The sequence below is a fragment of the Thermobia domestica genome, chromosome 14, assembly GCF_964235325.1.
Source record: "Thermobia domestica chromosome 14, izTheDome1.hap1.1, whole genome shotgun sequence".
Classification (NCBI taxonomy): domain Eukaryota; kingdom Metazoa; phylum Arthropoda; class Insecta; order Zygentoma; family Lepismatidae; genus Thermobia; species Thermobia domestica.
The window spans coordinates 174169428-174197207 of record NC_137467.1 but is presented as its reverse complement, the minus strand read 5'-3'; the positions used below and the strand labels follow the sequence as shown (position 1 = coordinate 174197207).

General features: G+C 35.9%; 1 protein-coding gene across 1 annotated transcript; it reads left to right on the top strand.

The window, feature by feature from the left end:
• LOC145670749 (glycine receptor subunit alpha-2-like) lies at nucleotides 1–27780 on the top strand. Its single transcript, XM_081739518.1, has 8 exons — nucleotides 1–53; nucleotides 2835–2954; nucleotides 7930–8030; nucleotides 10874–10956; nucleotides 17758–17904; nucleotides 18738–18997; nucleotides 25554–25673; nucleotides 26476–27780. The coding sequence occupies exons 1-8, from the start codon at nucleotides 21–23 to the stop codon at nucleotides 26758–26760; spliced, it is 1149 nt and encodes a 382-aa protein (XP_081595644.1). The 5' UTR covers nucleotides 1–20; the 3' UTR covers nucleotides 26761–27780.

The following is a 27780-nucleotide window of genomic DNA, read 5'->3' as shown; positions in this document are numbered from 1 at the left end:
TGGAAATAGGAATTTCTTTCATGGCCATAGCGGAAGTAAGGGAGGATAAAATGGTAATTACCGGGATTTGAAGAAATTTTAGTACAATAAACCGGTAAATGGTTAGCAGAAGAGGTCCAGAAGTACGTGAAAAATGCCAAATTTACAGGAAAAATGGAAGATTCAAATACTTAGACTTAATATAACCTAATCAAATCTAACCTAACCTAAACTAAACTAACTTAAACTAATCTGAAATAACCTAAACGAACCAAATAATAATAGAAATAAGAGAAATTCTATCATTTTTTTTGAAAATTATACTGGATCTCTACACTAACGTAAACTAACAAAACCCAACCTAAACTATCCTAAACTAACCTGAACTAACCTAATGTGAACAGAAACTACCGAAATTGTAACAATTTTCAGAGAAAAAAGCTGGACCCCTTCTGCTAAACATTATCCCAATAAACCTAATGTGAATTCCTAACAATTTTCAAAATGAGAGGAAAATCAAACAATTTATGAATGATGTGATTCTACGAAAGTACTATGAAACAAATTACAAGAAATAACATACTTCATAAAATACCACTTTACAGATGCACTCACAATACAATCAACAAAATTGCGTCACTTATTTTTACAAATAATAATAATAATAATAATAATAATAATAATAATAATAATAATAATAATAATAATAATAATAATAATAATAACATAAGATCAGGAGATATTTCTCAAAAGGTGTGTAACAATGAATTATGAATCACTATAAAAGATTTCTTATGTCCTGTTTTGGCACATCGAATATTGTGTTTTATCAAGATTGTAAACTTATGTTACTGTGGGCAAAACAATTTTTATATATGCCTTGTTTAGCTCGGAACTAGTAGCTTTGTGTAAAGTTACAGTTGTTACAAATCAAAAATGTAAATTACAAAAAACTGGAGTCTGATGGGAAGAATCTGATGACGGATTTGAATGCGGTACATTAAAACTATAAGTAACAGTTGTTAGTGCGTCTGAAACAAAAACATTGTTATAAGACTTCAGATAGTTTCATTGGTATTATTATAATAGGTCGTGATGTACTGTTTATATATTGTTAGGTTAGCATTCTTAATTGCAATCCATTATAATTGTTGATATTTTGTTGAGCTGTTTATTTATTTAATATTTTCTGGGGATATCTTGCTATTTTGTGGAATTTTAAAATCTTTCTGAATTTCGTAATATTTAGGTAGAAGTAGATTTTTCCAAGTTTGTACATTGTGTAACAAAAAGGTACGGCAAAATTTCAAGGGTAGATTGCTTATGGGTAGACAAGCAAAAAAGTTCATATGACCATATGTCGGGAAATGTATCGTTACAGAGTCACGGTCATTAAGCCGCCTGATGGTGTGAAATAGTCACATTCTGGTCGCTCCTTAATGTGACTCAATTTAAACCTCTATAACTCAGCCCCTAATTAAGCTAGGAGGATAATTTTGGTAGCAATGTGCTCCTAAAGGATGAAGCTTTCCGCCGATATGCATTTTATGTATGTGGGGGGCACCACGGCGAACAGAGGAGAGTAAATACGTGTTTTTTATGTTTTTTGCATCAGGATTTTGGGGATGGCATTCCTTATTCCTTAGGGGTACAGTCATAAAATGCATATCGACGAAAAGTTTCATCCTTCAGGAACACATTGCTACTAAAATTATCTTTCTAGCTTAATTAGGGTCTGAGTTATTGAGGTTTAAATAGAGTGACATTAAGGATAGACTAAAATCTGACTATTTTACACCGTCAGGCGGCTAAATGACCGTAACTCTGTAACGATTCCCGACATATGGTCATATGAACTTTTTGTTTGTCTACTCATAAGGAATCCACTCCTGAAATTTTGCCGTACCTTTTTGTTACACCCTGTATAATTTTTCCATCAAATCTGATTATTTATTTATCAAGATATTCACCATTTTGGATTTAAAAACCTCAAGGTAGCTTTGTTTTGCTGTCTCCTTCTTCTACCATTTGAACTTTTTTTCGCCGAAATATATGACTAGATGTCATTGCAACCTGGTTCCTTTGATCATTCAATTGAATTATCTAATTAGCAGATTACCTCTTCCCATAGTTCATTGTTTGCATCGTCAATCAGCTTTTCGACAGCAGCACAAAAGTAGGAGGCTGTGAATGTCAGCTCCACAATTTCAAAGTAAAAATTTTCGTTAATCAAGTGCAAAGTCAGTTGGCGGCGTAAAATAATGAGAACAGTGAAGTTAAATATTCTGAAGTACAGAAGATTGCAACTTCACCTTCAGCTGTTGATCGAAATAGGATTCAGGGTGCCCTTTCACTAAACGTGAACAAAAGCTAGTTTAATATTTCGAGACGACAAGTTGGATTAGTTTATATAAGGAAAATCTATATAAGGATTGTTAAGGAAAGACGATATAAGGATGGTTAAGGAAAGACAATATAAGGATGGTTAAGGATAGGCGATATAAGGATCGTTAAGGAAGGGTGATATAAGTATTGTTAAGGAAAGGCGATATAAGGATGGTTAAGGAAAGGTGATATAAGGATTGTTAAAGAAAGGTTTATACAAAATAAAGTAGTAAACGTACGTAAAGTTTAAAAAAATAAATAATATATATTTAATATGTTATCATCTATAGCAATAAGATTTCGAAAATGTGTATGCTCTTTAGTGTTTAATGTAACTAGAGATCTAGAAGCTCTCTAGTCAGGATTGGAAATGTTTCCTGGGCAATATTTTCTAGCTGTTACGCTTCTTTGTTGCTCATATTATATTATTTTTATTGCTTTTTAATCTATATTTTAATAATTGTTTTCAGGATATTAGTGTAATCTTCTACCTGACGCTTGGTTGGTATGACTGCAGAATTCAATACAATAGGACAGATCCTTATATATTTTGGCCAAGCTACGAGGCGACGCAGTTGTGGAAGCCAGATGTTAGTATACCAGTTGTTTCTTTCGTTTTTAGAAAAATAATAATTAGTGAGTTCACGCACAGGTTGGTATATTGAGCCGAAATCAATGTGGAACTGTACCGGATATACGCAAGCAATCACCGTGAGATTACCACGAGGCAAGGAACCCTATCTCGTTAGTCACAGAGTAGAGCAGTGTGGTTGCACGTAATTTGATGGTGCCGAAACTGAACAGATTCTGGAAGGGATTCATTGTGACCTTTTCTGACGCTAGTTTACGGCGTTTCGCGTTATAGAAATGTGTCAAGTGTATAATTGTCGTGTAGGTCGTGCCACCGTAAATCGTATTTTACGAAAATATGCAGCACAAAGTCCTGGGCTCATCACATCGACACGAGCAGCATTGATCGTTTCCCAAGTTGTGTCTCCGTTGTACTCGTGTCCCATTTCTTGAGACGATTCGATTTCTGGATTTGACCTTTGACTGTCACTTAAAGTAGGCTCGGCACATTTTGAATCTGTATTACTCTTTTCTCCGAGCTATGAACTTGCTTCGGGTGCTTTTCCACCGCATCTGGGGTGATGATCGTATTGTCTTATTGTGATTATATATTGTAGTTTAATTCGGTCCAAGTTTAGAATATAGTTGTTGTGCTTATTCACTTGCTCGTCCCATTCTGTAGAAACAACTCGAGACCATTCATCATCTGAGCCTGGTGCTTTCTGTATTAATCCTGTTATTAGCCCTTATGTAGAAGCAATCATACCACGGATAGCCTATCGTCAGGAAATACTTCTCATATATTATATAACCCAGGTGCTTTGTATTTCTGATCACTCTTGCAGGCTCCTTTGCTTAGTGCCCAGATTTAAGACCGGTATGCAGCACACTTTCAAGCTACACACTAAATTAGTTCATTTGAGTGTTTCACTGCAGACGAATTTGAGTAGCTGCCTCTTTCTCTGCACTGTGTTTGTGTTCTTCCATCCTGGCAACTGACTCCACTAAGGCTCGACCTTCGATTGTTATCTCACACCAAACAGCACACAAGTTCCCAGGAGTTCCAGCAAGAGTGTCGAATGTTGCCAGAACAGTGCATTCATTTTAATATGTTTTATACGGACGATTCAAGTGAGAATTCTGTTTGCTCTGCCTTGGTCACAGACGAGAACAGCTGAGAATTTAGTCCGCATCGCCTATGTTCAGTATTTACTGCCGAATTACCATCCTCTTCAGCTCTTGCTACGTCGAGTGCTTAGCCCACTGACTCACAAATAATTATTATGAGAATTCAAGATGTCCGTAATAAACATTTCCTAGTGCAATATATCCTTGTGAGATGCCATCATCTATGTGCAAAAACAAGGTAATGTCATCGTTATCTGTTGTGTGCCGGAACACGTCGGCATCCGGAGAAACGAGCGTGCCGATAGAGCAACCAAGAACACTGCACTGGCACATGTTGTCTAGAGCACTTTCTTTCATACTCTGATCTTAGTAGCTATTTCATCCAAGGAATGTGCAAGCAGAATGGAACCAGACCAACGAAAATAAATTACACAAACTTAAACTTCTTTCTGGCACTTGACAGACAGTGTCGCGTACTAGTCGCCGAGATTAAAGAATCCTTCGCGTTGGACATTCATATCTCGCAGATTCCTACTTAGTGCATGGCTCTAACCGTCCATATTGATAGGACTGTATCGTCCCTCTGACTGTTCGGCACATTCTTGAAGAATACTCAGATCTTAGAGAACGCTTAGAAATGTCTTCAAATCTTAGGTTCTGGAAGATAATGTGCTCTTTCGTGATGCATTCTAAATCTTGTTGATGAAATTAGGATAGCTAACGCGCGCTTTGAGATTTTCTTATTAGATTTTTCGTGCTATGTATTATTAATATTACTAACTTTTAAATTATTTTCTTGTTGTGTGTTTTGTCTTTTTTTCTAGTCCTCTTGCGATATCTGTTTAATTATCTTAAAGTTTTTTCTGCTTTAATCATTTAAGACCGTGTCTAACGTTTTGAGCTGACAAGTGAGATCATCAGTCCCTATATAATAACACGGTGAACTTCTTTCCAAAAGATTATGAAAACTATTTGTCTTATGCAGTTCAAACTTTCTCCAGATGTTAACCTACCCAATACTACATGTTCACTTTTTTATTTTTAATCTAGCTCTTATAGTTCATTAATATTACTTTTTACAAGGTAATCTGACAACGCTGGAAATGATATAAAAATAAACACAAATTCAGGTATTGGAGAATCACCAGGGTTTCTTTTCCTGCTCGTGACGTTGCAGATACAATCTCTCCTGATTCATTCACACCATTGTTCCTCACTGATCTTCAAAACGTTGGTAGGGGAGGAAAACAAGTTACGAAATGAGAAAAGATTGTTCATCTAATAATGTGGAGAATGGAGTATGTTAGTTACCGTATGTTAGTTGACAATCTGATTATATGATTCGGAAAAAGAAAGGGTTGTGGTAGGTAAGACTGGCCGCTGTCAGAAATGAGACAACGTTATCTTGCCTACACATCTTTTTACTTGCATTTTATAACAAGACTTGTCAAACAGGGTGAACTTTCCCTATTTTAATTTTTCAACCATTTTTGATCATAATTCTTGATTTTTGCGAGGTGAAAAAAGGAGACACGACAGAAGGAAAACAAAATTATTGTAAGAACATTATCATCAATATTTTGCATTCCAAAATAAGAAATGTTACTTTAAAAAATTAAGAATTATCTGGGAACATGAAAGAACAAATCTTGGCATTTTAGGCGTGTGCGTAACAGTAATATACAAAATAAATAAATAAATAAATAAATATTACAATACTTTTGAGGATCTACATCATTTGGACCAGATATTGGTATTCCAAAGGTAAACAAATGAAATATTTTTACTTGATTTTGACTGAAAACGTGATTTACAATTATATATATATATATATATATATATATATATATATATATATATATATATATATATATATATGTGTGTGTGTGTGTGTGTGTGTGTGTGTGTGTGTGTGCTCAACGAAGTACATAGATATCCTTGCTTGTAGTGACTAGCTGGTAGATGTTGGTGCATTTTTGTGCATGAATAATCGATTTTATGGCATATCAATCTCCAAGCATATAATCAATCTGTACGCTATTATTGGGTATTAGCCAAGAATAGAACGCTGTAGAATGCATTAGGTTATTATTTAGAAATGAAATCTTTCAGTTTTAGTCCCACGGTTATACCGGATACGCTAAAGAAGACTGTGATGATGAGAATGAACGAAATGCTGTAATGAAGAAAGTGGGACAAATGTGAGAACCCCAAGAAAACCCACGCACATGGCTTTTGTCCACCACAAAGCTCACTTGGCGCGAGCTGAAATCGAACCTGGAACCCATACACCAGAGGTGAACACTCTCCAGTGAGCCACTGTGGTCTCCGTTATTCTTCAGGGCAGAATAACTGATGTAAAAGAATTCTTGAAATTCCCATATTGTTAATCCGCAGGAAAATAGATTTGATGAATAATATTTCTTCTATCTGGGTTTATTATACTTCCAAACTATGTTATGCATAAGTATCGGAAGTCTAATATATGGTAAAACCGGAAATAGTAAAACAATTTCACTCTTTCAATTTCAATATTGATCCCCCCTAGCTCCATATAGCTCCCTCGGGCCTATGTGGATAGCATATGCGTCTTTGGCGCGGGAGACCCGGGTTCGATTTCCGGTGGGAACTCGTGTGGTTCGTATTCCCTTACTGTAGGTCCACGTCTCATATAGCCTCGTTGCTGAACGGTACGCTAAGCTGAAATCAAACTAAAACCAAATCCATAGCTCCATAGAGCCAAAACGATAAGTAATATCAAGAAGCAATTTTTTTATTATTAATAATATTCACCCACTATTTTCTTCTGTCCCACCAGGTGAATATTACCAGGATGATGCACTCCCGACATATGCTCTGCCTGATTTCCACATTTCCTTGCTTTAGTTATTAATGTTTCGGTATAAAATGCCATTCAAAACGCAGATATATATAAATAAAATATATATAGTAAAAGAATCGTACAGACCGTTCTTTATTTTTACCCATTTCTAGATTATTTACCCCTAAGACTTCTCTTAGATCTATGTGTAAACTTTTGTCAGTTGACTAATAAATAAGTGAGTTTGCTCTACGCTATACAGTTCAAAACTAATTTTATTTTATAAGATGAACAGACTTCCCTCACTTGAAAACAATATAGACAGATTTTCTGAAACTTTCGTACCTTGTTAGCTGCAATATGCCTGTACAGGTAACTATTCGCGGAGATGTTTACGTAAAATCAAGGAAATTTTTACGATCTATGAAGAGAGAGAAAGCAGACTTTGTTATTATCTGCTGTCAATCTCCATTCCATCGGTTTCTTTTTCTCCGCGGACAACCCTAAGTTCACGCACGTGACCTAGCGGGGGAAGAGAATGAAAGAAATCTACCTGGCTAGCTTCCTATCTGTTGTTCTGCACTGTTGCAAAATGCAGCCAATATCTTAAACAGCTTCTAAATGGAAGAAAATTATTTTTTAATTAGTGCCCTCTAATATTAACTTACCAAGAAAAAGTAAAAGTGAACATGCAGTATTAATACTAACAAACATTTGGCAGAATTTTGAACTGTATAAAATAAATAGTTTTCATAAAATTTTGGAAAGAAATATGCCATGTTATTATATAATGAAATCCTATCGCATTCCGAGTGTTGGACACAGCCTTAATCACCTATTTTTAAGTACTTCGATTTGAACTTTTTTTAAAAGGAAATTTAACTTTGAATTTTTAATGTTCAGCTTATGTCGGCCATTGGTCTTAAAGTGACGGTGATAAATAGCCTTGTTGCTGACGTCCTCATTAAATCATAATCATAAAACTAAATGTAATTATGATGATTAGCTAATTTTAATTGACTCCTATTGTTTCTTTCTTTCCTAAGATTCACTTCAGGAATGTTAAACACTGGGAATTATACAGCCATTTGGAAGACTCGTTTCTTTACATTTTGACAAGAGAGAAATATTTATATGTTGTGGATAGGTAAGGAATGGCTATTTTCTTTCTTTTAATATTATTATTGTAAAAAATGCCTTGCGTTTAGTAATATTATCGTTTCAAGTTCAGTTTAGTTTAGTGTTCGCACCGTACCTAAACACTTTCAATCCTGCTTTAGTTGGGGAAAGATAGGTTGTAAACAAGGGCGCTGATTCCAGGGGGGTGGGGGGCCCGCCCCCCCAAAAGCTCATGTGTGCCCCCGCATTGTATTTATGAATATACAATGTTTGACATAATTTGAATGCATAATTTGTTTTAAAATCCTCATATATACTTTCTGCATCTGAATGGTCTCCCCCAAATTTACAGAGAAATCGGCGCCCTTGGCTGTAAACATATCTACGTTAAATCCGAGTGTCGTTCGAGAACTAAAATAATCTTGTTCGTAGTCTGAAGTGTATTTACGACCAGCACGTGATTGGGAGCACGTGTAAGACATTGCAATATATATATAGGGTGTTTCAAAAGCACTGACAACGTTTGAGAAGTAATTCCTGGACACCAAAATAAGACGAAAAGCAGAAGACCAAAATACGTGCGCAAATGCAAAAATTAACTTTAAAGGTTCATAGCTCCTAAACTATGAGACCTATCGTAGTCCGGTCAAGATTTTATTTAGGAACTAAAATGTGCCCTATCCAAAAAATTCATGTTTCAGAACCCTAAGGTACACACGCAACAAATTTTATAGAGGGAGTTTGGCTACGGGCATATATTTTGATGAACACACCTCTATAAAATTTATTGCGGAAGTGCCGCAGGATTCTAAAATATGGACATTTGGATAGGGCACATACTAGTTCCTAAATAAAGTCGGACCAACTACGGTAGGTCCGATAGTATTGGAGCTATTTACTTTTAAATTATTTTTTTTTTTCATGTTTTCGGCAGCCTATAACTCCGGAAGGAAACATTTGTGCACCCAGGTTGGTCTATACTACTTTTCGTCTTATGTTTGTGTCAAGAATCATCTCCCAACGTTGTCGATGTTGTTTTGAAACACCTTGTATAGACAGATAGATATAGATATAAATTATTAGTTGTATTGATAATGCATGTTTATTTTAATTGATAACCCGAAACAGAATATCTATCAGAAAAACATTGCCCCACCATCTTGTGGCGGATAGCGTTTTTGCTCTTATATGTGTTAACTGACAGGTACTATACAACCTCCCATAATATAAGACCTCCTATACTTAACCATAGCAAGGTGAACGTTTAGAAAAGATTTTTAAAAAAGACAAGCACTACACGATTGTGCATCGAAGTTAAGGAAGACAGTAATGATAACGAATTAAATGGTAAAATGAAGGAACTTGGAAGAAACGGAGGAACTCTAAGAAAATCCATGCACACAGCGATTGTCCTCCAAAACCTTACTTGGCGCAATCTGGGTTCAAATCAGGGACCCCACGTACATGCATGTGGGTATTTTACCATTGAGCCGCCATGACTCCCGAGACAACTCATGAATATAATATCGACTATTAGATCACATAGTCTCAGACCAAATCAGGTACTTTTACTGTAGAGCAACGGTACGAAGTACTTCTGACGACAAACAGTGGTGGCTATTAAGGGAAGCCACGATTTAAAAAAAAAAAAAAATAAGTATCACCGAAAGCTGATGGAAGGAAACTTCCCTAACATACTAAATTTGTATACAACAATTAGTACATTTGGTAACTTTTTGTTTAGCTTTAACGATAAAATTGTAATTTAAACCAATTGTCACCTCCCACAAAAGCCGCCAGTGTTTATCACCAAAAGTGAGTACTTCGTAGCGTTGGCCCACCCGTAGGGTTGCCATATTTCAAAAATGAAAACCGGAATGCTACTAAATTACGAAAATCTTTGAAATGCTTCAAATGAAAAGAAATGTTATATACTAATTTACTTTCTTCCATTAGATAGAGTTCTTCAAGTATTACGTAATCACATTTTTAGTCATTTTAGTAGACCTTGTCCTTCCTAGTTAAGCAAACGTAAGCAAATGATTTACCCATCTCTCCTGGTAAGCTTTTTTTTTTTTTTTTTTTTTTTAAGTTTCTCAGGATCTGCTATGTTTTCGGCTCTCAAAGTTTGTTTTAGCTCATTCAAGGTATAATGTTTCCTTTCACACGTTTTGTCTGTTGGTGTTTTATCTTTTATATATATACCCCCCATATATATATATATATATATACATATATATATATATATATATATATATATATATATATATATATATATATATAGAGAGAGAGAGAGAGAGAGAGAGAGAGAGAGAGAGAGAGATAAATATATAATAGAACGGTTAATTTATTGGCAATATGTTCTGGCGGCGTTTGTTATCTTCAAAGAACTTCTTTCGCTGAATTGTTACTTTATTTCTGTTATTTTTAACAAACTACCAACTCAATAACTCACACTAATGCTTCGTTCAATGTCAAAGTAGTTAAATCGTGAACTTAATTAAACGCATGTTTTATGTATTCAAGTTTTTACTTTTGAATTGCCATACTCAGAAGTTGAAGAGAATAATTATATAACGAATCTTACAGGAAAAAAAAACCTATAATATTTCCTTCCTTTCTTCTTCACTGAAATCCGGGACATTTAAGCATCCTGGGAAATATTTTCGGGACGCCGGGACGCAGACCTCGATTCCTTAACGGTCCCGGATTTTCCGGTAAGACTGGCAACCTTATCTACAGTTCCAATAACTTCGATACAGAGCCACGAAAGGTAGATTGTAAGAAATCTTTAAGGTACTAAATTTATTTATGATTTTTTTCTTGCCATTATTCCAAATCCTGAATATTTGTTTTGTTTTCCATTTCCAGGTACCTGGCAACACCCATCTGTAACTTTGACTTCCAAGATTATCCGTTTGATATTCAAGAATGTCAGGTGGAAATCGAAAGCAGTTAAGTAAAACAAACATGTTTATACGAGTACTAGAACTCAAAACCTGCATAAAAAGATAGTGGGCCTTATGCAGAGTCGTTTTGACGCGTGATTAGTGCCATACTAAAGAGTTCCACTAACATAAGTTTCCTTCAGTAGTCAGGTTTTTAGTATGACGCTAATCTTACGTCAAAATGACTCTGCATAAGGCCCAGTATGTCGATTGTCCGGTTATTTCTCCTCTGCTGTTATGTAAGCCCGAACTTTGATAATGTAATGAGGATTGCATACATGCAAGGCATTCATACATGCAAGAGAGGGTCACGAAGTTGATCCGCTGAGATTCGAGCGAGACAATTGTGTTAGCATTTGATATGTTATAACTAGACGAATCCCAAGCTTATACGTGCCACCGGGCGGGATATCGTGAATTAAAACATAATTTGTAATGCAAAAGCTACAAAAAATTACCTTGCAGAATAGTTTGAATGGATTCATTTGTTTGAATGGATTCATTTGTTCGGGTAAATGGAAAACTCGGCGAACACATATACCATCAGTTTCAAGGACACACTTTTTGGGGTAAAAAAACTTTGCCCTAGGGTCTCTCGCAGGGTCCCAGACGGGATCCAACTCAATATTTTCAAATAGCAAGGGGGTGTTAAGTAGCACATCGTTTGAAAGCTGTTGTGAAATGAAAGAAAATGGAAAAGTCTAGACTCTCTACGACAACCCTGTACAAAATTTCGGCGGTCAAAATGTAAACGAAAACTTAATTGAAAAGTCCATGGTCACCCCTATAAATCGGAAACGGTGAGACAAATGTGAAAACAGGAAAGAAAGCGTGGCATTATTTTCAAAGTACAAAGATTTAAGTTTAAATGTCTTGTCCCAGGAGCCCCACAGGCTCCCAGGTGTTGCCCAAATAGAACGTTTCAAATGGCAAGATGGGTTAAGTAGCATATCGTTTGAAAGCTGTTGTTACATGAAAGAAGATGGAGCAAGTCTTGACTTTCTACCACGCCCTGTGCAAAATTTCAGCAGGTCAAAATGTACACAAAAGCTTAATTGAAAGTCTATGGCCACTTTGAATCCAAGATGGTCGTTTAAAACGTATATCGAAAAGATAGGCATACCAAACTGCTGAAGCTAGGAAAACCAAATTTAGCATGAATGTTGATCAGTAGGTGACGAAAAGATGCGAAATCTTCAGGAACGCGACATCTTGGGTTCAAAATGCCGCACTGTGTATCGAACGCATGTCCAGCTCAACCCACTAATGTTGCAGAAGCGAAATGTGGTATTTACGTTTATAGTAATAGCAAATATTCACAAAATCTCAAAGAGTATCATCTGTAACCCAATATGGCTACCAACGCGAAAAATGAGTTTGTATATAAATATTCTATTTCTTGGAATATTGTGACAAACCAACAAAGTTTGCCCAGCTCGATGCACTGAAATGATTGACACGTGATTTGGCACTGCTCGCAAATCTTATAAATGAACGTTTTGTTATATATAGCCCTATATTGGTATTGCTTGAAATATTGCGATCAAACCAACGAATGACATACAAATGTAACCATCATGAATACGTTACAATGGAGCTCCCAGACTGACTGTTGCAGCAATTAATATATGCATGAATTATGCATGAACTACGTATGAATTGCCACAAGAGTGGAAAGAATCAATCATGGTTCCAATCCACAAGAAAGGCGACAAAACTGACTGTAATAATTATCGAGGCATTTCTCTTCTGTCAACATCCTATAAAATCCTTTCAAATATTCTGTTAGCAAGACTGACCCCATACGCAGATGAAATTATTGGAGATTATCAGTGCGGATTTAGACGAAATCGATCAACTATCGACCAAATATTTACCATTCGCCAAATACTCGAAAAAAAGTGGGAATACAATACCCCGGTACATCAACTATTTATTGATTTTAGAAAGGCGTACGACTCGGTTAGGAGAGAAACATTATACAACGTTCTTGCAGAACTTGGAATACCGAGAAAGCTAATTAGATTAATTAAGATATGTTTAAATGAATCCCAAAGTAAAGTCCGGGTAGGAAAATTTTTGTCCACGAGCTTTCAGGTCGAAAATGGCCTGAAACAAGGAGATGCGCTGTCGCCATTATTATTTAACTTTGTTCTGGAATACGCTATAAGGAAAATCAAAGCTAGCAACCAAGGTCTACAGTTGAACGGTATTCACCAGGTTATGGCATATGCTGATGATGTAAATTTAATAGATGATAGGAGAACAATAGAAAGAAATGCAGAGATCTTATTAAACGCTTGCAGGGACATGGGTTTAGAAGTAAATGCAGAGAAAACTAAATACATGGAAGTGCGTCGGGACCGGAATACAACAAATTATGGATGCGTTAAAATATTAAATAATACTTTTGATAAAGTGGATACTTTCAAATATCTAGGATCAATATTAACAGAGGAAAATCATATTCACAGAGAAATTAAATGTCGACTAAAAGCAGGGAATTCGTGTTACTATTCGGTTCAAAATCTCTTGTCGTCGCGAATTTTGTCGAGGAATTTGAAACTTAAAATATACAAAACGATAATCATGCCTGTTGTTCTGTATGGCTGCGAAACATGGTCGCTTACTCTGAGGGAAGAACATAGACTGAAAGTATTTGAGAACAAGATCCTGAGACGAATATTCGGACCCAAGAGGAACGAGAATGGGGAATGGCGGAAACTTCATAACGAGGAACTACATAATTTATATGGTTTACCCAACATTGTGAGGGTCGTCAAGTCTAGGAGGCTTAGATGGGCGGGTCATGCAGCTAGAATGGAAGAAAGTAGAGACGCTTTCAAAGTCTTGACTGGAAGACCAATCGGAAAACGACCATTAGGAAGACCTAGGCGCAGACGGGAGAACAATATTAAGATGGATCTCGCAGAGATTGGAATACAGAGTAGAAACTGGATGCAGTTAGCTAAGGATAGAAGTCAGTGGAGAGCTTTTGTGAACGCGGCATTGAACCTCCGGGTTCCATAGGCCATAGAGTGAGTTAGTTAGTTAGGTATGAACTACGTATGACAAAATTAGAAAAATACCCGAAGGTATTCAACCTTTGTTTAGCAGTATGAATATAAGTCAGAGTTGTGTGTTCACCGCATATTCGTTATATTTACGTAAATGATATCGAGAGAACAGTGACAAACGTGCATTAGGAACAAAATATATATGTTGTTATGAAATGAAATAATAGTTGAAGTGAATCGAAATTCAATTATTCTTTAGTCTTCCTATTGTTTCTAAGTACGCAATAGAGAAAAATACAGAGATTTAGATTTGTATTGGTAAGAATGAAATAGGTTTTAAGCTGCCATCTTGGATTGAAGGTGGCCACAGATTTTCAATTAAGCTTTTGTTTACATTTTGACTCGCCGCCATTTTCCACAGGGTTGTTATAGAAAGTCGAGACTTGCTCCATCTTCTTTCATTTAACAACAGCTTTCAACGACCCCTGTGCTACTTGACCCCCCTTGCCGTTTGAAAATTTTGAGTTGGACCCCGTCTGGGACCGTGGGGCAAACTTTCTTTTATCCCAAAAAGTGTGTCCTTGAAAATGATGGGATACGTGTTCACTGAGTTTTCCATTTACCCAACCGTTTCCGATCAAATGACCCGGTTCAAACTATTCTGCCAGCTTTCTAGCTTTTTCATTACAAAATATGTTGTAACTCATGACACTCCGCCCGGTGGCACGTATAACTTTGGGATTCGTCTAGTTATAATATACCAAATGCAAACACAATTGTCTCGTTCGGATCTCAGCGGAGCAACTTGTGACCCTCCCTTGTTAGAAACCGCAGAAAACGCGCATACATTTTCGCATGCAATTCTCCCTCACAACCCCCAGCCCCTCGAGCCGAAAATCGAAAAAATGGCTTTGTACAGGCTTAGATGAGAATAAAATATGTGTGTGCACAAAATTTGGTGGCTATGGGTGGTCCCATTGTATGTGAAAAGCTTATGATACGCACACATCGAATAAACATATTATTATTATTATTATTATTATTATTATTATTATTATTATTATTATTATTATTATTATTATTATTATTATTATTATTATTATTTATTACAGATACAGAAAATACTAAATAAGACCATGTGATCACAGAACCATTTTACTGTTGAAATATTTGGTAAAACGAAGTCAATTTTGTGTCTATTTTCTTTATCAAGCAGCTGCTCGAATATTTTTTAAAGATTTTGAAAAACACAAAAGATGTTATACATATATTGAGTAAATCTAGTACATTCTCAAAAGTATGTGTGTGTTCTTAGTGCAGTCGTGTAAGCAGATATTCATCAGAGTGATTCAAGCAGCCAGTCACATCATTTCAGGACAAGCGTGATATCTTCTGTATATTTATCTTAATACGTTAATATTTGTATTTCCATAATAGGTATCTTTATATTCGTCTTGGAGATATTTCTATTCTATCTGTAGTAATCATATCAAAACTATAGCTCCAAGCAACACTTCCGTTTCGAACGTACAGAATGTTTGAAAAAGGTTACCAGTAGATTCATTGTTAAGCGTTTGCATTTGCTGTCTGATGTCTATTGCAGTCAGAAGTTATTGGTGAAATTATGATATTTGGATTTATTGTTTTGATTGGAATTTAGCGTCCATTTCAGCAGATAAGCTACATGAGACACGTACCTACAATTTAAGATGCTACGAGTTTTCTCTCTGCATGTAGGCAGTGGTGTGTTATTCTATTTTTTTAACAGTTATATATATATATATCTATCTATCTATCTATATATATATATATATATATATATATATATATATATAGATAGATAGATAGATAGATAGATAGATAGATAGATAGATAGATAGATAGATAGATAGATAGATATACAGAGAGAGATAGTAAATGGATAGATATAACTCTCTTAGGATATAAAACAAGATAGAACAAAACAATTTTTTTAATGGATACCGTAAGTGGCAAGTAGAAACCTACACAGCATCCTAATACAATGTGGTATGACGAAATTAGGTAGCACTGTGAATATGAGGCGGCTAGTACCAAAATCTGCCATATCCATTTCGTTTAGTTTCGAGTAATCTCGCAAAACGTGCAGTGAAACTCCATATCCACGCGTACAAAGTCTGATATTGAACTAGTTTTTTTTTTTTTTTTTTTTTTTTTTTTTTAGTATCAAATATTAAGCTTTCAAACAAAATTCTGTTTCCATGGAATTCATTTAGATCAAACATATAACAAGCGATATATAACTCAATTTCGGTACCAAAAAAAAATGGATTTGGCGGGTTTTGATACTAGGGGCCTCATATCTTGGAAACGAATTATTCAAGATAGGGGGTTGTCAAAAAGTATTGGAAAGACCTTAATCCAGCAATGAATAGATAATTGTTGATAATGGTATGTATGCGTTTCAAATATAAATAACTCTTACCACTACACCCATGTGATCCCAGTTCTCATTCTTGATATCTGAGCATCTGAAATTAAGATATAAACGGTTGTACCTTGTTCTGAGAGATCATGCTTAACTCGGTAGGTGTAAGAATATAAACTAAAATTTGCTGTCCTTCGTTATAACTGGGTAAAATTTACTGTTATATCTGGGTATAACAAACGATTCTCCAAACTCGAAATATTTTAACAGCAGGTTCTAGCGAACTGGTTGAATAGCACCACTGCATGTAGCCAAATGATTATCAGTCTCTGATTAAATTTTTCGTGTTCACCCGTTTGTAAGATATCGAAGAGAGCTTAGTTTAATATAATGCTGACAGAAAATTTGTGTAAAATTTGCGAAATGTGAAGTAATTTTTAAATCGGGAAAATAAAGTATACAATAAAGCAGGAGTGCTATAGCTTCCTTAAAAATTTCTGTCTCTCTAACTTTTGCTGTTTCGGTGGTTCTTTACTTTTTTTTTCAAATTTGTAAAAGCGAAGAACAGTAGGAATAGTTGCACGTGGTGCTGGCTGTCTAGTGCTAGAAAGTAAAGAATACAACGCCGAATGCAATACTCACTCCTTCCATACCCTACCCCTCACCTCTTCTCACCCCTTATGGGTCGAAATTTGGAGTTAAGTGGCATTGGAAGTGTCACTATTTATCTGAATGACTCGAAAAACTATGGATTGCATACTAGTATTGGTCGTTTTACGATTATTCTTACGTGCTATTTCTTTCCCACCCCGGCTCCTACTCACCTCCCATGAGAATAATTTAATAAAACCCAAAGTCAGACTATAGTCCACTCATGAACGATATCAAAAATTATCAAATTCGGTGCGGCGCTCTGGGGAGAGTTGTCTTCATTCTTATATGTAATTTTTAAGTGCATACAAAATATTTTTCGGCCCATTTCAAACGGAAATTTTCAAAAAGGCTGAGACAGTTTTGCCCTTATTTTTCATGAGCAATTTATATATCCAGTTTTGTCTTCCTAACTTGACAGGGTGATGTGATATTGAATGTTCCGCATAAATTGTGACCCCTCTCCCTCTCCCCCTGTTAGGATATGCATTTTGTTCAAAGTAAGATAATAGAAACCAAGTTAGAAGTAATTGGTAACTATATCCAGAAACAATTTCACTTTATCTTTTATACATTAGATATTTAAGGTAAGGAAACAACCTAATGATTCTCAGTATACAAACATACACACGGCAAAGAACAATTTGTGGAGTATTTACCAGGGTATAAAGTGAATCTGGCTTGAGATTCATTTTCTTATGTTTGATTGATCTACTCATTTTTTTTTTTCAGTGATCCAAAACACCGAATATATAGAATTCCAATTTGTAAAACAAGGTGTACAGTTTGATCCGAGCATTATGAGGCTTCCACAATTCGACATCATGGACGTCATTGGAATCGACTGTAGTGTCTACTGGGAGATGGGCGTACTCCAAGGTACGTATATTATTGTATATAAAAATACATTCTCTCGTCCATTCCACATGTAGGAATTCCATTTTTTTTTAATTTTTCCTATGATTGGAATAGAAGACAATTATTTTAATAGTAGCATAATTTCTTGAAAATTTCGTTTATTTCGAGTTTGACTTAAGACGATAAATATCAAGATCTGGAAATAATCTGGTAATTATAATCTACACTGAGAAAAAAAATCATTTGTGGCGTACGTAAAATCATGTTACATTTGTAAATCCTGTAGTTTTTAGACGTAATGTACAGCAAACGTATAACTGAAAACACATGTTTTTTTAAATACTTTCTGTATAAGTATTCCATCTGTACGTACTTTCTTATGAAACAATATAGGCGGTCAGGATCTCACATACAAATGGACGTATATAACATACAGCTGACGAAGGTAACATACATATATGTATGTATACCAGGAAGACTGTTAGATATCAACCATCTGCAACGGCATGATGTAATATCTAAGGGCTGTGCCTATATAGCATATGAATAACGTATACTCCGTACTGATTTCTGTAGTAAGCAACAGGATTTCGTACATATTTATATACAATATACCGCTTTCTCAGTGTTTTGTATGTAATAATTTGTGGTAATCAAGTTGATGTAAAATATTAAACAGTTATGATTTCAAAGTAAAGTGATGAGAAAACTAAATAATAATTGAAAGGCAGGTGTAAGTGGATTATTTTTAATATCTTGGGATAATCTGACGTATTCGAAGACAAATAGATGTTTGTAAGAAAATATATAGTTGAAACTATTCAAAATAATATATGATTGTTCTATATTTTCAGGTAATTTCTCTTGCCTGGGATTCAAAGTGTTCCTTCGTCGTCGCTATGAGTTCTTCGTATGGCAGGCGTTCATCCCAACGACTCTGTTGGTCTTCATTTCTTGGGTCTCATTCCTCATCGACCCAAAGGACGTTTCCGGAAGAGCCACTTTGGTTGTGACCACCCTTCTCACTCTAGAGACCATGTTCACATCTATACAAGCCTCTCTGCCACCTGTGTCTTACCTCAAAGCTATAGACATTTGGATGTTTACTTGTATGGTAAGCATTTCTTTGTTTTCTTTGTGTGAACAAGAAGAGTGTTAACTAACAATGCCGTAAGAAGGGAAAGGGTCGAGCCACTGGTGCAAATCGCGGGGGAATGAGGGGGGCATGTCCCCTTCAATCTTGGAACTGGGGGGACTGTCCCTGGTGGAGAAATGTGATGATTTGTGTCCGATTGCCACAAAGGAAAGTGAGATGAAATTGATGTCCCCCCCCCCATAATAAGCCTCAAATCTGCCCGAATCCCTACGTTGAAGACAACTCTGCTTCCCTGAACTTCCACAGCATTGTTTTTCAACTTCATAAATATTTTGAACATCGCTGCTGGTCTAGCTTAATCTTGAGGAACAAATGCTAGATCGACGATGGTTTTAGCTTTTGTAAATTTCCAACCAAGTGAGTTTATTAAATATCCAAATAATACAAACATCTAAACAAAGTGCAACTTACCTCATTATTATCGCATGGGACCACTGTTAGGGTGCAGAATAACTATTTTGTCGTAGAATGGTGTCATATAAGTCATGAATAAATTCAAAATTTATTGCAGAGTGATGTAATATTACTCATGAATAGTTTCAATCGTTTCTGGAAGAATATTGTATCATTCCTCATGAAGTGAACCATTCATTTCGGGAACCGGTCAAAACCCCCACAGCCAAAACACCCACACTCACGGGAACCGGTCAAAACCCCCACAGCCAAAACACCCACACTCAAGAAATGTCAAAACGCCCACACAAACGGTCATAACCCCCACACAAATGGACAAATCTCCCAAACACACGAACGGTCATAACCCCCACAGCCTAAACCCCCACACTCAAGAAATGTCAAAACGCCCACACGATCGGTCATAACCCCCACACAAATGGACAAATCTCCCAAATACACGAACGGTCATAACCCCCACAGCCAAAACCCCTACACTGGTAATCGGTCATAACCTCCAACGGTCATAACTCCCACACAAATGGACAAAACAGCCACACATAGCAACGGTCACAATCCCCACATAAATGGACAAAACCCCCACACAAATGGACAAAACTCCCACACAATCGGTCAAATCTCCCATACTCTGAAATGATCCTGGTTGTGTCTTGCCCTTGTACTTTTTAATAACATTTTTTATTTCACTTAAACCGATGTTGCAACTATTCTTCTTGCACTGTTTTGTAATGACAGAAACACTAAAGTGGGCGTCGTAAAGAGCCGCAACAAAGACGTGCAATCACGGTATTTTCAGAGTGTGGGGGATTTGTCCGATTGTGTGGGGGTTTTGTTCATTTGTGTGGGGGTTTTGTCCATTTATGTGGAGATTGTGACCGTTGCTATGTGTGGGAGTTTTGTCCATTCGTGTGGGAGTTTTGACCGATCGTGTGGGCGTTTTGACATTTCTTGAGTGTGGGGGTTTTGGCTGTGGGTGTTTTGACCGTTCGTGCGTTTGGGGGATTTGTCCATTTGTGTGGATTTTATGACCGATCGTGTGGGCGTTTTGACATTTCTTGAGTGTGGGGGTTTTGGCTGTGGGGGTTATGACCGATCGTGTGGGCGTTTTGACATTTCTTGAGTGTGGGGGTTTTGGCTGTGGGGGTTTTGACCTAGACCCTTCATTTCCATCAGCGAACATAAAAGAGGGTATCTGCTCTGGATGGTTGGATGGACTAGAATTTAACGTTTTTTTCAGCAACGAGGCTACATGAGGCGCGAACCTCCAGCTTAACATGGGATTCGAACCACATAAGGTTTCACCAGGACTACTTGCTTTGGATTCTGATCTCTAGAGCTGACCCCAGGTGTTCAATAATGCAGGAAACCTGTGCACTAGGCGGGCTATGAAAAGTATTGTGGTTCATCCAAAGTTCATGAGGCAGCTCTAACAGTGAAATGTGCATTGCTTTCTTGGAAAATTGATCGGAAACAACATCTAGATCATATGATGTCCGTGATCTTCTAAAATGTTTACATTAATCACTAGCAGTAAATATGTCCTGTTACTGTAATCGCATTACCGATGGAGTACCAAGAAATTGCTGCCTACAGAATCATAGAGTCTTTGCCATTTTTCATGGTAGGGAGGAAACAGTTCCGAGTACAAACTTCTTTGACTGTCCGCCATACACAATTTATTGTTGAAGAGATGGTGAGAATGGGCTCAGCGGAAGATTTTCTTTTTCTTCTCGTAATCATTAGCGGTCTAATTTTGCTTGTTCTTGTCACGATTTTCTTTCTGCTAAAGTGTTATTGGCGAAGATGAATGGTTTGGAAATTGTAATGGGACCGCAACATGTTAAGGTTATGCAACTTTCGGATAGTACTCCACCCATTGGCGCGACTGACTAAGCAAAAAAATATAGGAGTACTTTGGTGTCCTAACAGGGATGTCTACTTGCCAAAATAAGTTTTGGAAAAGTAAATTGGCCCACACCTTCTATAATGGTATGGTACCCTAGCCCTCAATTTTCTTCATCGACCATAATGCCACCTCTTAAAATGGAAATTGACAAAAATTAAAATTTGGAAGAGATGTATAAAATCTATATACCTCTGAAAATTTAGATGGTCCACCTTGTTCACTTGGATGGATAAAAATTGTCAAAATATCATTTTTTTAAAGGCTTTTGTCCTACTTTGCACTCTAAGATGAGGCTTTAATGCACATACATTTACAGCACTCGAAGTACCATAACCCTTGAACGTTCTTTGTAGGTATTCATAATATATACTTACTGGTTTCATCAATTGTTATTACTAATATTTTGGGGAAAGGCCTACAGCCAGGTGACACAATTTTCAAATATAGTCGTAGACTTATACATCAGCACAAACCAACGTACCATAAACCTTATTATTTTCACACAATGGTAAAATGTACACTTCGGGTTGCGTGAAAACATGCTGATTTCGTACTGATTCCAAAATTATGAGATGTACTTTAGCATGATTCTACGTAGTATCTCATAAAGGTTACGCCATAAGACTTCATCAGAAACGATTTTCAAGTCATATGCACCACATTTGCTTCCTAAATTTTGGAAAGGATACCTTGAAACGGGTGACATATATCTTTCAAATATATCCGGGAATCTAAACAACATACAATGCACCTTAACTATATAAAATTTGGCACACGTCCCAAACTCAGGGAATTTTTGGTGTTTCAGAATTTCTTGTAAATAAGAAAATTCTCAAGAAACCTCTTCAAAATAGGGTGATCGTCTTATATTTGGGTGCACACAGACACGTAGCCAAGGGGAGTCCGGATCCCCTCCCCCTTCGAGACCAGAAATGAAAAAAATAAGGAAGGATGAAACAAAATGAAATGAGAAAAAGAAGGTTTAGTGTTAAAAATAAAACTACAGGAAACTTTGGTTACTCTTTCTTACGAGGAGATTTATACTACTTGCAGTACATGGTGGCGAGGTGAGGGAGATATCCTGAAAGAGTCAGGGAATTTGAAATTTCTAGAAAAGTTACGGAATTCTCAGAATTTCTGCTACTAGTCAGGGAGATTTTCAGGCTTCCTAAAACATAGTGCCGTTGTGTAACAGCGTGGACATTTTTTATCAAAGTTTTTCGCCATAGCATCCTTGCAGTATCAAACACGTTATTTCAAAAACAATTTTCTACTGTTCCTTTAACCTGTCATTTAGAACAGACAGTAATTGATGGAATAATAAAAACAAAAATTTATGTGGAAACAAAGTTCTGTTAACATTTGATTCAACAGAAAAAGGAACGCAGATATTGTAAAATATTTTAAAAGACATTATTGAGTATATACATTTTATAATAGTGAGTATGTATTTTTTTGTATAATAGTTGAGGTCATAATGAAAAGGAAATTGTTATATTTGAATGAACAGAGGAAGGACGTAAATATTGTAAAATCTTTTTCAATACTTTTCTTATTCTTTTATTACTCGAGATTTCTTCATAGTTTGTTATTAAAATACTTACCAAGATATACTCATTTTATTGTCCCAACAAACCAATGTATGTTTGATAGTAAAGTGGTTTAGATTGATCGAGCTCCTGGGCCTTCAGAATTTCGTGTCACGTAGTGATGGGTAAATTCCCGGGAAGATATTTTTCGGGAATATTCCCGGGAATATTCCCAAAATGGGAATTTATCCGGGAATTTATGTTCAACCAGAAAGAAAATTGCATTCTATTACTATATTATGATTTCAAAGGTGAATTAATTTTTATATCACAGCATATTATTACTGTTGTCCACAGAGTATTCTTTAAAATGTATATTTTGAACGGTACTATGTTACTTTATTAACACTTTATTATATTTAGAAAGTACGCATAAATGTATATTTATTTACAATACGTTCTATCAATTAATTATGTGTGAAAAAATTAATACTTTTAAAGCATTTATAAGTTTAAATTTATATGTAAGTGGATTTGCTCAACTTGACTTTATTACTGATATTATCAACACATTAAATTTATAAATGTTATAAACCAAATGGGTAAATGCTAGAAGATACATTTCTCATCAATTTATCAACATTTGCGCATACAGATTTATGTTCACAAAATTTTCAAGATACTTACTTATCTTTATATTTTAGCACGTAACGTTGCCATACACGACCTTTCATTCTACCTATTTCTCGAAATTCCATACGTTAATTCACATGTAAAAAAAAGTCCGAGTACGTCTTCAGAAATTCGAGTCAGAGAGAGGAGACAGACCGACGTCTATTACTAATGGTGTTTCAGGGTTTATTAATAATACTTCATCTCTATTTCTACATAATTCTAAATTACTTTACAAAATGGTTCCTTTTCATCATTTGTAAATTAGTACTTTGATAATTTTGGCTGTTCTTTAGCATTGGGGACCAGCTTTTGCACCTACTTTTTGCGATATTTTATTCCCATGCGGTTGTTTTATGGTTTCATACGTTAAATTACATTACCAAAATTAAATTCAGACAGCATTACAGAGCGAGCGTTAGCGAATGAAGGCGGGTTAGAGGCCCCCATGGCACATTGTTTTCTATCTTCGATACCATCAATTCACTTTCTTTTCTCACATAAATCACTTCTACTTACCTTTCCGTTTTGTATAAATCCCTTACTGCCCTAAAAAAAAAATGTTTTCGATACTTTCTTGACTACTGGAACATCACTATCAGCTCATTTCTTCCGTAAATCATCCTACTTTTTGCTAGTTTTTGCCTCCCAATACTAAACAATTACCTTACTTTTTAGTGCAAATGGAAATGGAATTTAAAAAATCATATTATTAGTTATATAAAGTACCGTCAAATAATTTTAATTTTTTTAAGCTCCAAATTCTTTAAAACCTAGAAGTAAATCATAATATATTAAAATAAAGTAATTAGTCATATGGTTCTTATAATTTGGAAGATAAAGTAGAGAAATGAAAATAAATTCCTTCCCGGGAATTTATAGGCCAGGGAAAAAAACCGGGAATATTCCCATTTTTAAATTTCTTCCCACCGGGAATATTCCCACTGCCCATCACTAGTGTCACGCTTTCCCCCCCTTTCGTTACGAAATCCTGGCTGAACGAACCAATATATGTTCCAGTAAAATAGTTTAGAATGATTGAGCCCTTGGTGTGATGACCACAGTATTTTATGTCACGGACTCCCCTTCCCTTCTCGAAATCCTGCCTACGTGACCAGTAGCGTAGCCAGAATTTTTATTTGGGGTGGGCCTTAGTGTTTGGAGTCATATTATATATATATATATATATATATATATATATATATATATATATATATATATATATATATATATGCGTTTGTTGAGCCAGAATGTATTTTAATAATAATAATAATAATAATAATAATAAAGACCCCAAATTCTGACATTTTAAAGAACAAAGACGATGTTGGCGAACACAGCTTGTCTAGGAGCTATTTAGTGACATATTTTGTTTTAAAATAGAGTACATGAAAGGCAATTTCTGTTTCTTCCGAGAAAAAATTACAAATATCAAAGTACCAAAGTGAATTGTCGAACCCCTTTGGAGGGGGCCCGGCCCCCCTGGGCCCACCCCTTCCCTACGCTACTGTACGTGACTAGTATATATGGTAACATTTTTTTTTTTGCGCAAGACTACACTAGTTTGTAATATGATACTGATTAACCAATATCGTGCTCTGGATCATGTGTACGGTATTTGTTTACATTAAGCAGTGGTGCCCACCCCCCCTTATGTCCATGACGCACCCCCCAATTATCTATCCATAGGTGTTCTTCCCTGAAAAAAATCTTTTCGATTAATTTTTACACACCTTAAACATTTTTATATAGATTTTTAACCCCCCCAATATTTAAATGACGCAGTTTGCGTCATAGCCCGCTTGTGAGCACCCCTGCATTAAGTGCTAGTCTAAGAGCGAGTTGAATATTGGTTGGTATCTTTGATTTGAGTTGGTATCTTTATTTATTTATTTATTTATTTTTAGTATTGCCTTTAGAAAATACTCATAGTTTTGAGAGGAAATACAAAATATACTGTACTGTATATTCTTCATATTTTATTTCTTCACAGATGTTCGTGTTCATGAGTATTGTAACAATAATGTTGTCGACATCCTTAGAGCTTGGGTTTTTCCATAAGTTGACTCTGAAATGGAAGAGCATCCTGGAGAAACTAAACGAGGAACTGCATGTAAGTACATTGATCAGTACAGAAGCTCAATATTTTAGTACCTAAAGAGTTCTTTAAGTTTGGTTGGTTGTAATTTTGGAATTTTGCGTCCCTTTCAGCACCGGGGATATAATGAGATGTGGATCTGAAGTTTAAGACAGTGATGCCAACCTGAAGCATTACAAAATCCCGTTTCGAGAGGCAGAAATTCCATTTTGCGCCAAGAAAGAACGTTTTATTTTAGAACAGTTGAATCAATAATTTCGTAACCAATCCAAAAGTTGCATACAACTTGGTATCGTACGCGTTCAAATTCTACTTTGATTAAATATTTGATACAATACGGTATATGGGGACTGCGGTGGCTCAGTGGTAGAGCGTTCATCTCTAGTACTTGGGGTCCCGGGTTCAATCCCAGTCCCCGCCAAGTGAACTTTGTGGTGGACAAACACCGTGTGCGTGGGTTTTCTCGGGGTTCTTCCGTTTCCTCCCACTTTCTTCATTCCACCATTTCATTCATTATTCATCATCACCGTCTCCTTTAGCCTAACCGGCATAACTGTGGGACGTAAAACTCAAAGATTTCATTTCATTTATTTACAATACGGTATATGATGGAATATTTGGTTATGTAAACCGGCTTTACAGTCTCTCAGTATATGATGAGCTGTGTTTGGTGTTTCTATAACAATGTTTGGTAATTATGTAGGTATGATACATATCTTTGCTGTTCCTGTGTGTACGATAGCTATGTGTGTGAAAACTATCTTTGATTTTTGTGTATATATACGATAACTTTGATAACCATGTGCGATATTTGTAGTTTCAGAAACTCCATTGGAAAATACGGCAAGTGAAGCCAGCAGAGAAAGCTGAGACAAACCCGAAGAAAGCGAATGGGAAAATAACGTTAACAACATTGGGCACAGTGGCGTACGTCTTGGGAAGAAGCCAACGGGCAGACGAAGAAAAGGACTCAGACAATTTTCTTCATTCTAAAATTAGGAGACTCAACGCCGTCGATAGAAAAGCTATTTTTGTATTCCCCTTGGGGTTTATATTGTTTAATATTTGGTATTGGTCAAAGTATCTTTTGTTGTCTCGTTAATAAAATTTTCTTGAGGTCATCGGCAGGATTTTCAGCAGAATAGAGATCAAGAGCAAAGTGCTTGCTTCCTTCCCAGATATTATCTATTACATAGTCTATACTTTTTCTTTTATTTTATTTATTTATTTATTTATTATTTTTTTGCGGAATCTATATATTCCAGGAAAATGGTTCTCAAACGGTACACGGCTAAGCTCTGAAAAGTCTTGTTTGAGTAACGAATGTTGCGAAATTATTGAACTGACCAACTAAAGTTCTTATAAGTTCACTTTGCCTTTTCCATTTATAATTACCGGCTGTACTTATATTCACCAAGTGTTGCGGAGTAATATTGGTTATTAATGGCTAGATTTTAGGGTAAAGAAATCGATGATTGGTAATGTCGAGAAATGATCATCCGAAAAATGGGCCATAGACCTAATATTATGACGGTGATTTGTATTGTTGCGCAGGCACTTGTAAGTGGTAGCAAAATCCTGTTATTTTTCTTTATTGACACCTATGACGGTGTTATTCCCAAAATATATTTCTTCGTGCGATTAAAAAAGAATGAAGTTAGCTGTGTCCTCAGTCAAATACGATTTATCACTTGCTTTAAAAACTCAAAGCATCAAAGACTAGTATTATAATCTACTGTCGTGTAATATTAGCCGACAAGCAGCAGTCAAATTGTACTAGTAAGGGCCTATAGGGCATACCGATAGTAAATTAAGATGCTGAAAATCATAATAGTTGCAAATCTGTTAACTCTATTACTTACAGTAAAATAATACCCAAGGGTACTCTCGTCAATGGTTGATACTGTATGAAATGAATTGAATGTTTTAATGTGAATAGAATTTACACAAACATTGAAATTCGTTATGCTCCCATTTATTATGACTTTAGTATACTGTTAGACGGGGTAACTTTGCACAACATATGAAAATAGTTTCACAGTCGTCTGTCGGTGAAACCATGAACAGTAAAGAGGAAGTTTCAACTGTTACCGTAAGATAGAAGATCTAACTGTATTTTAGC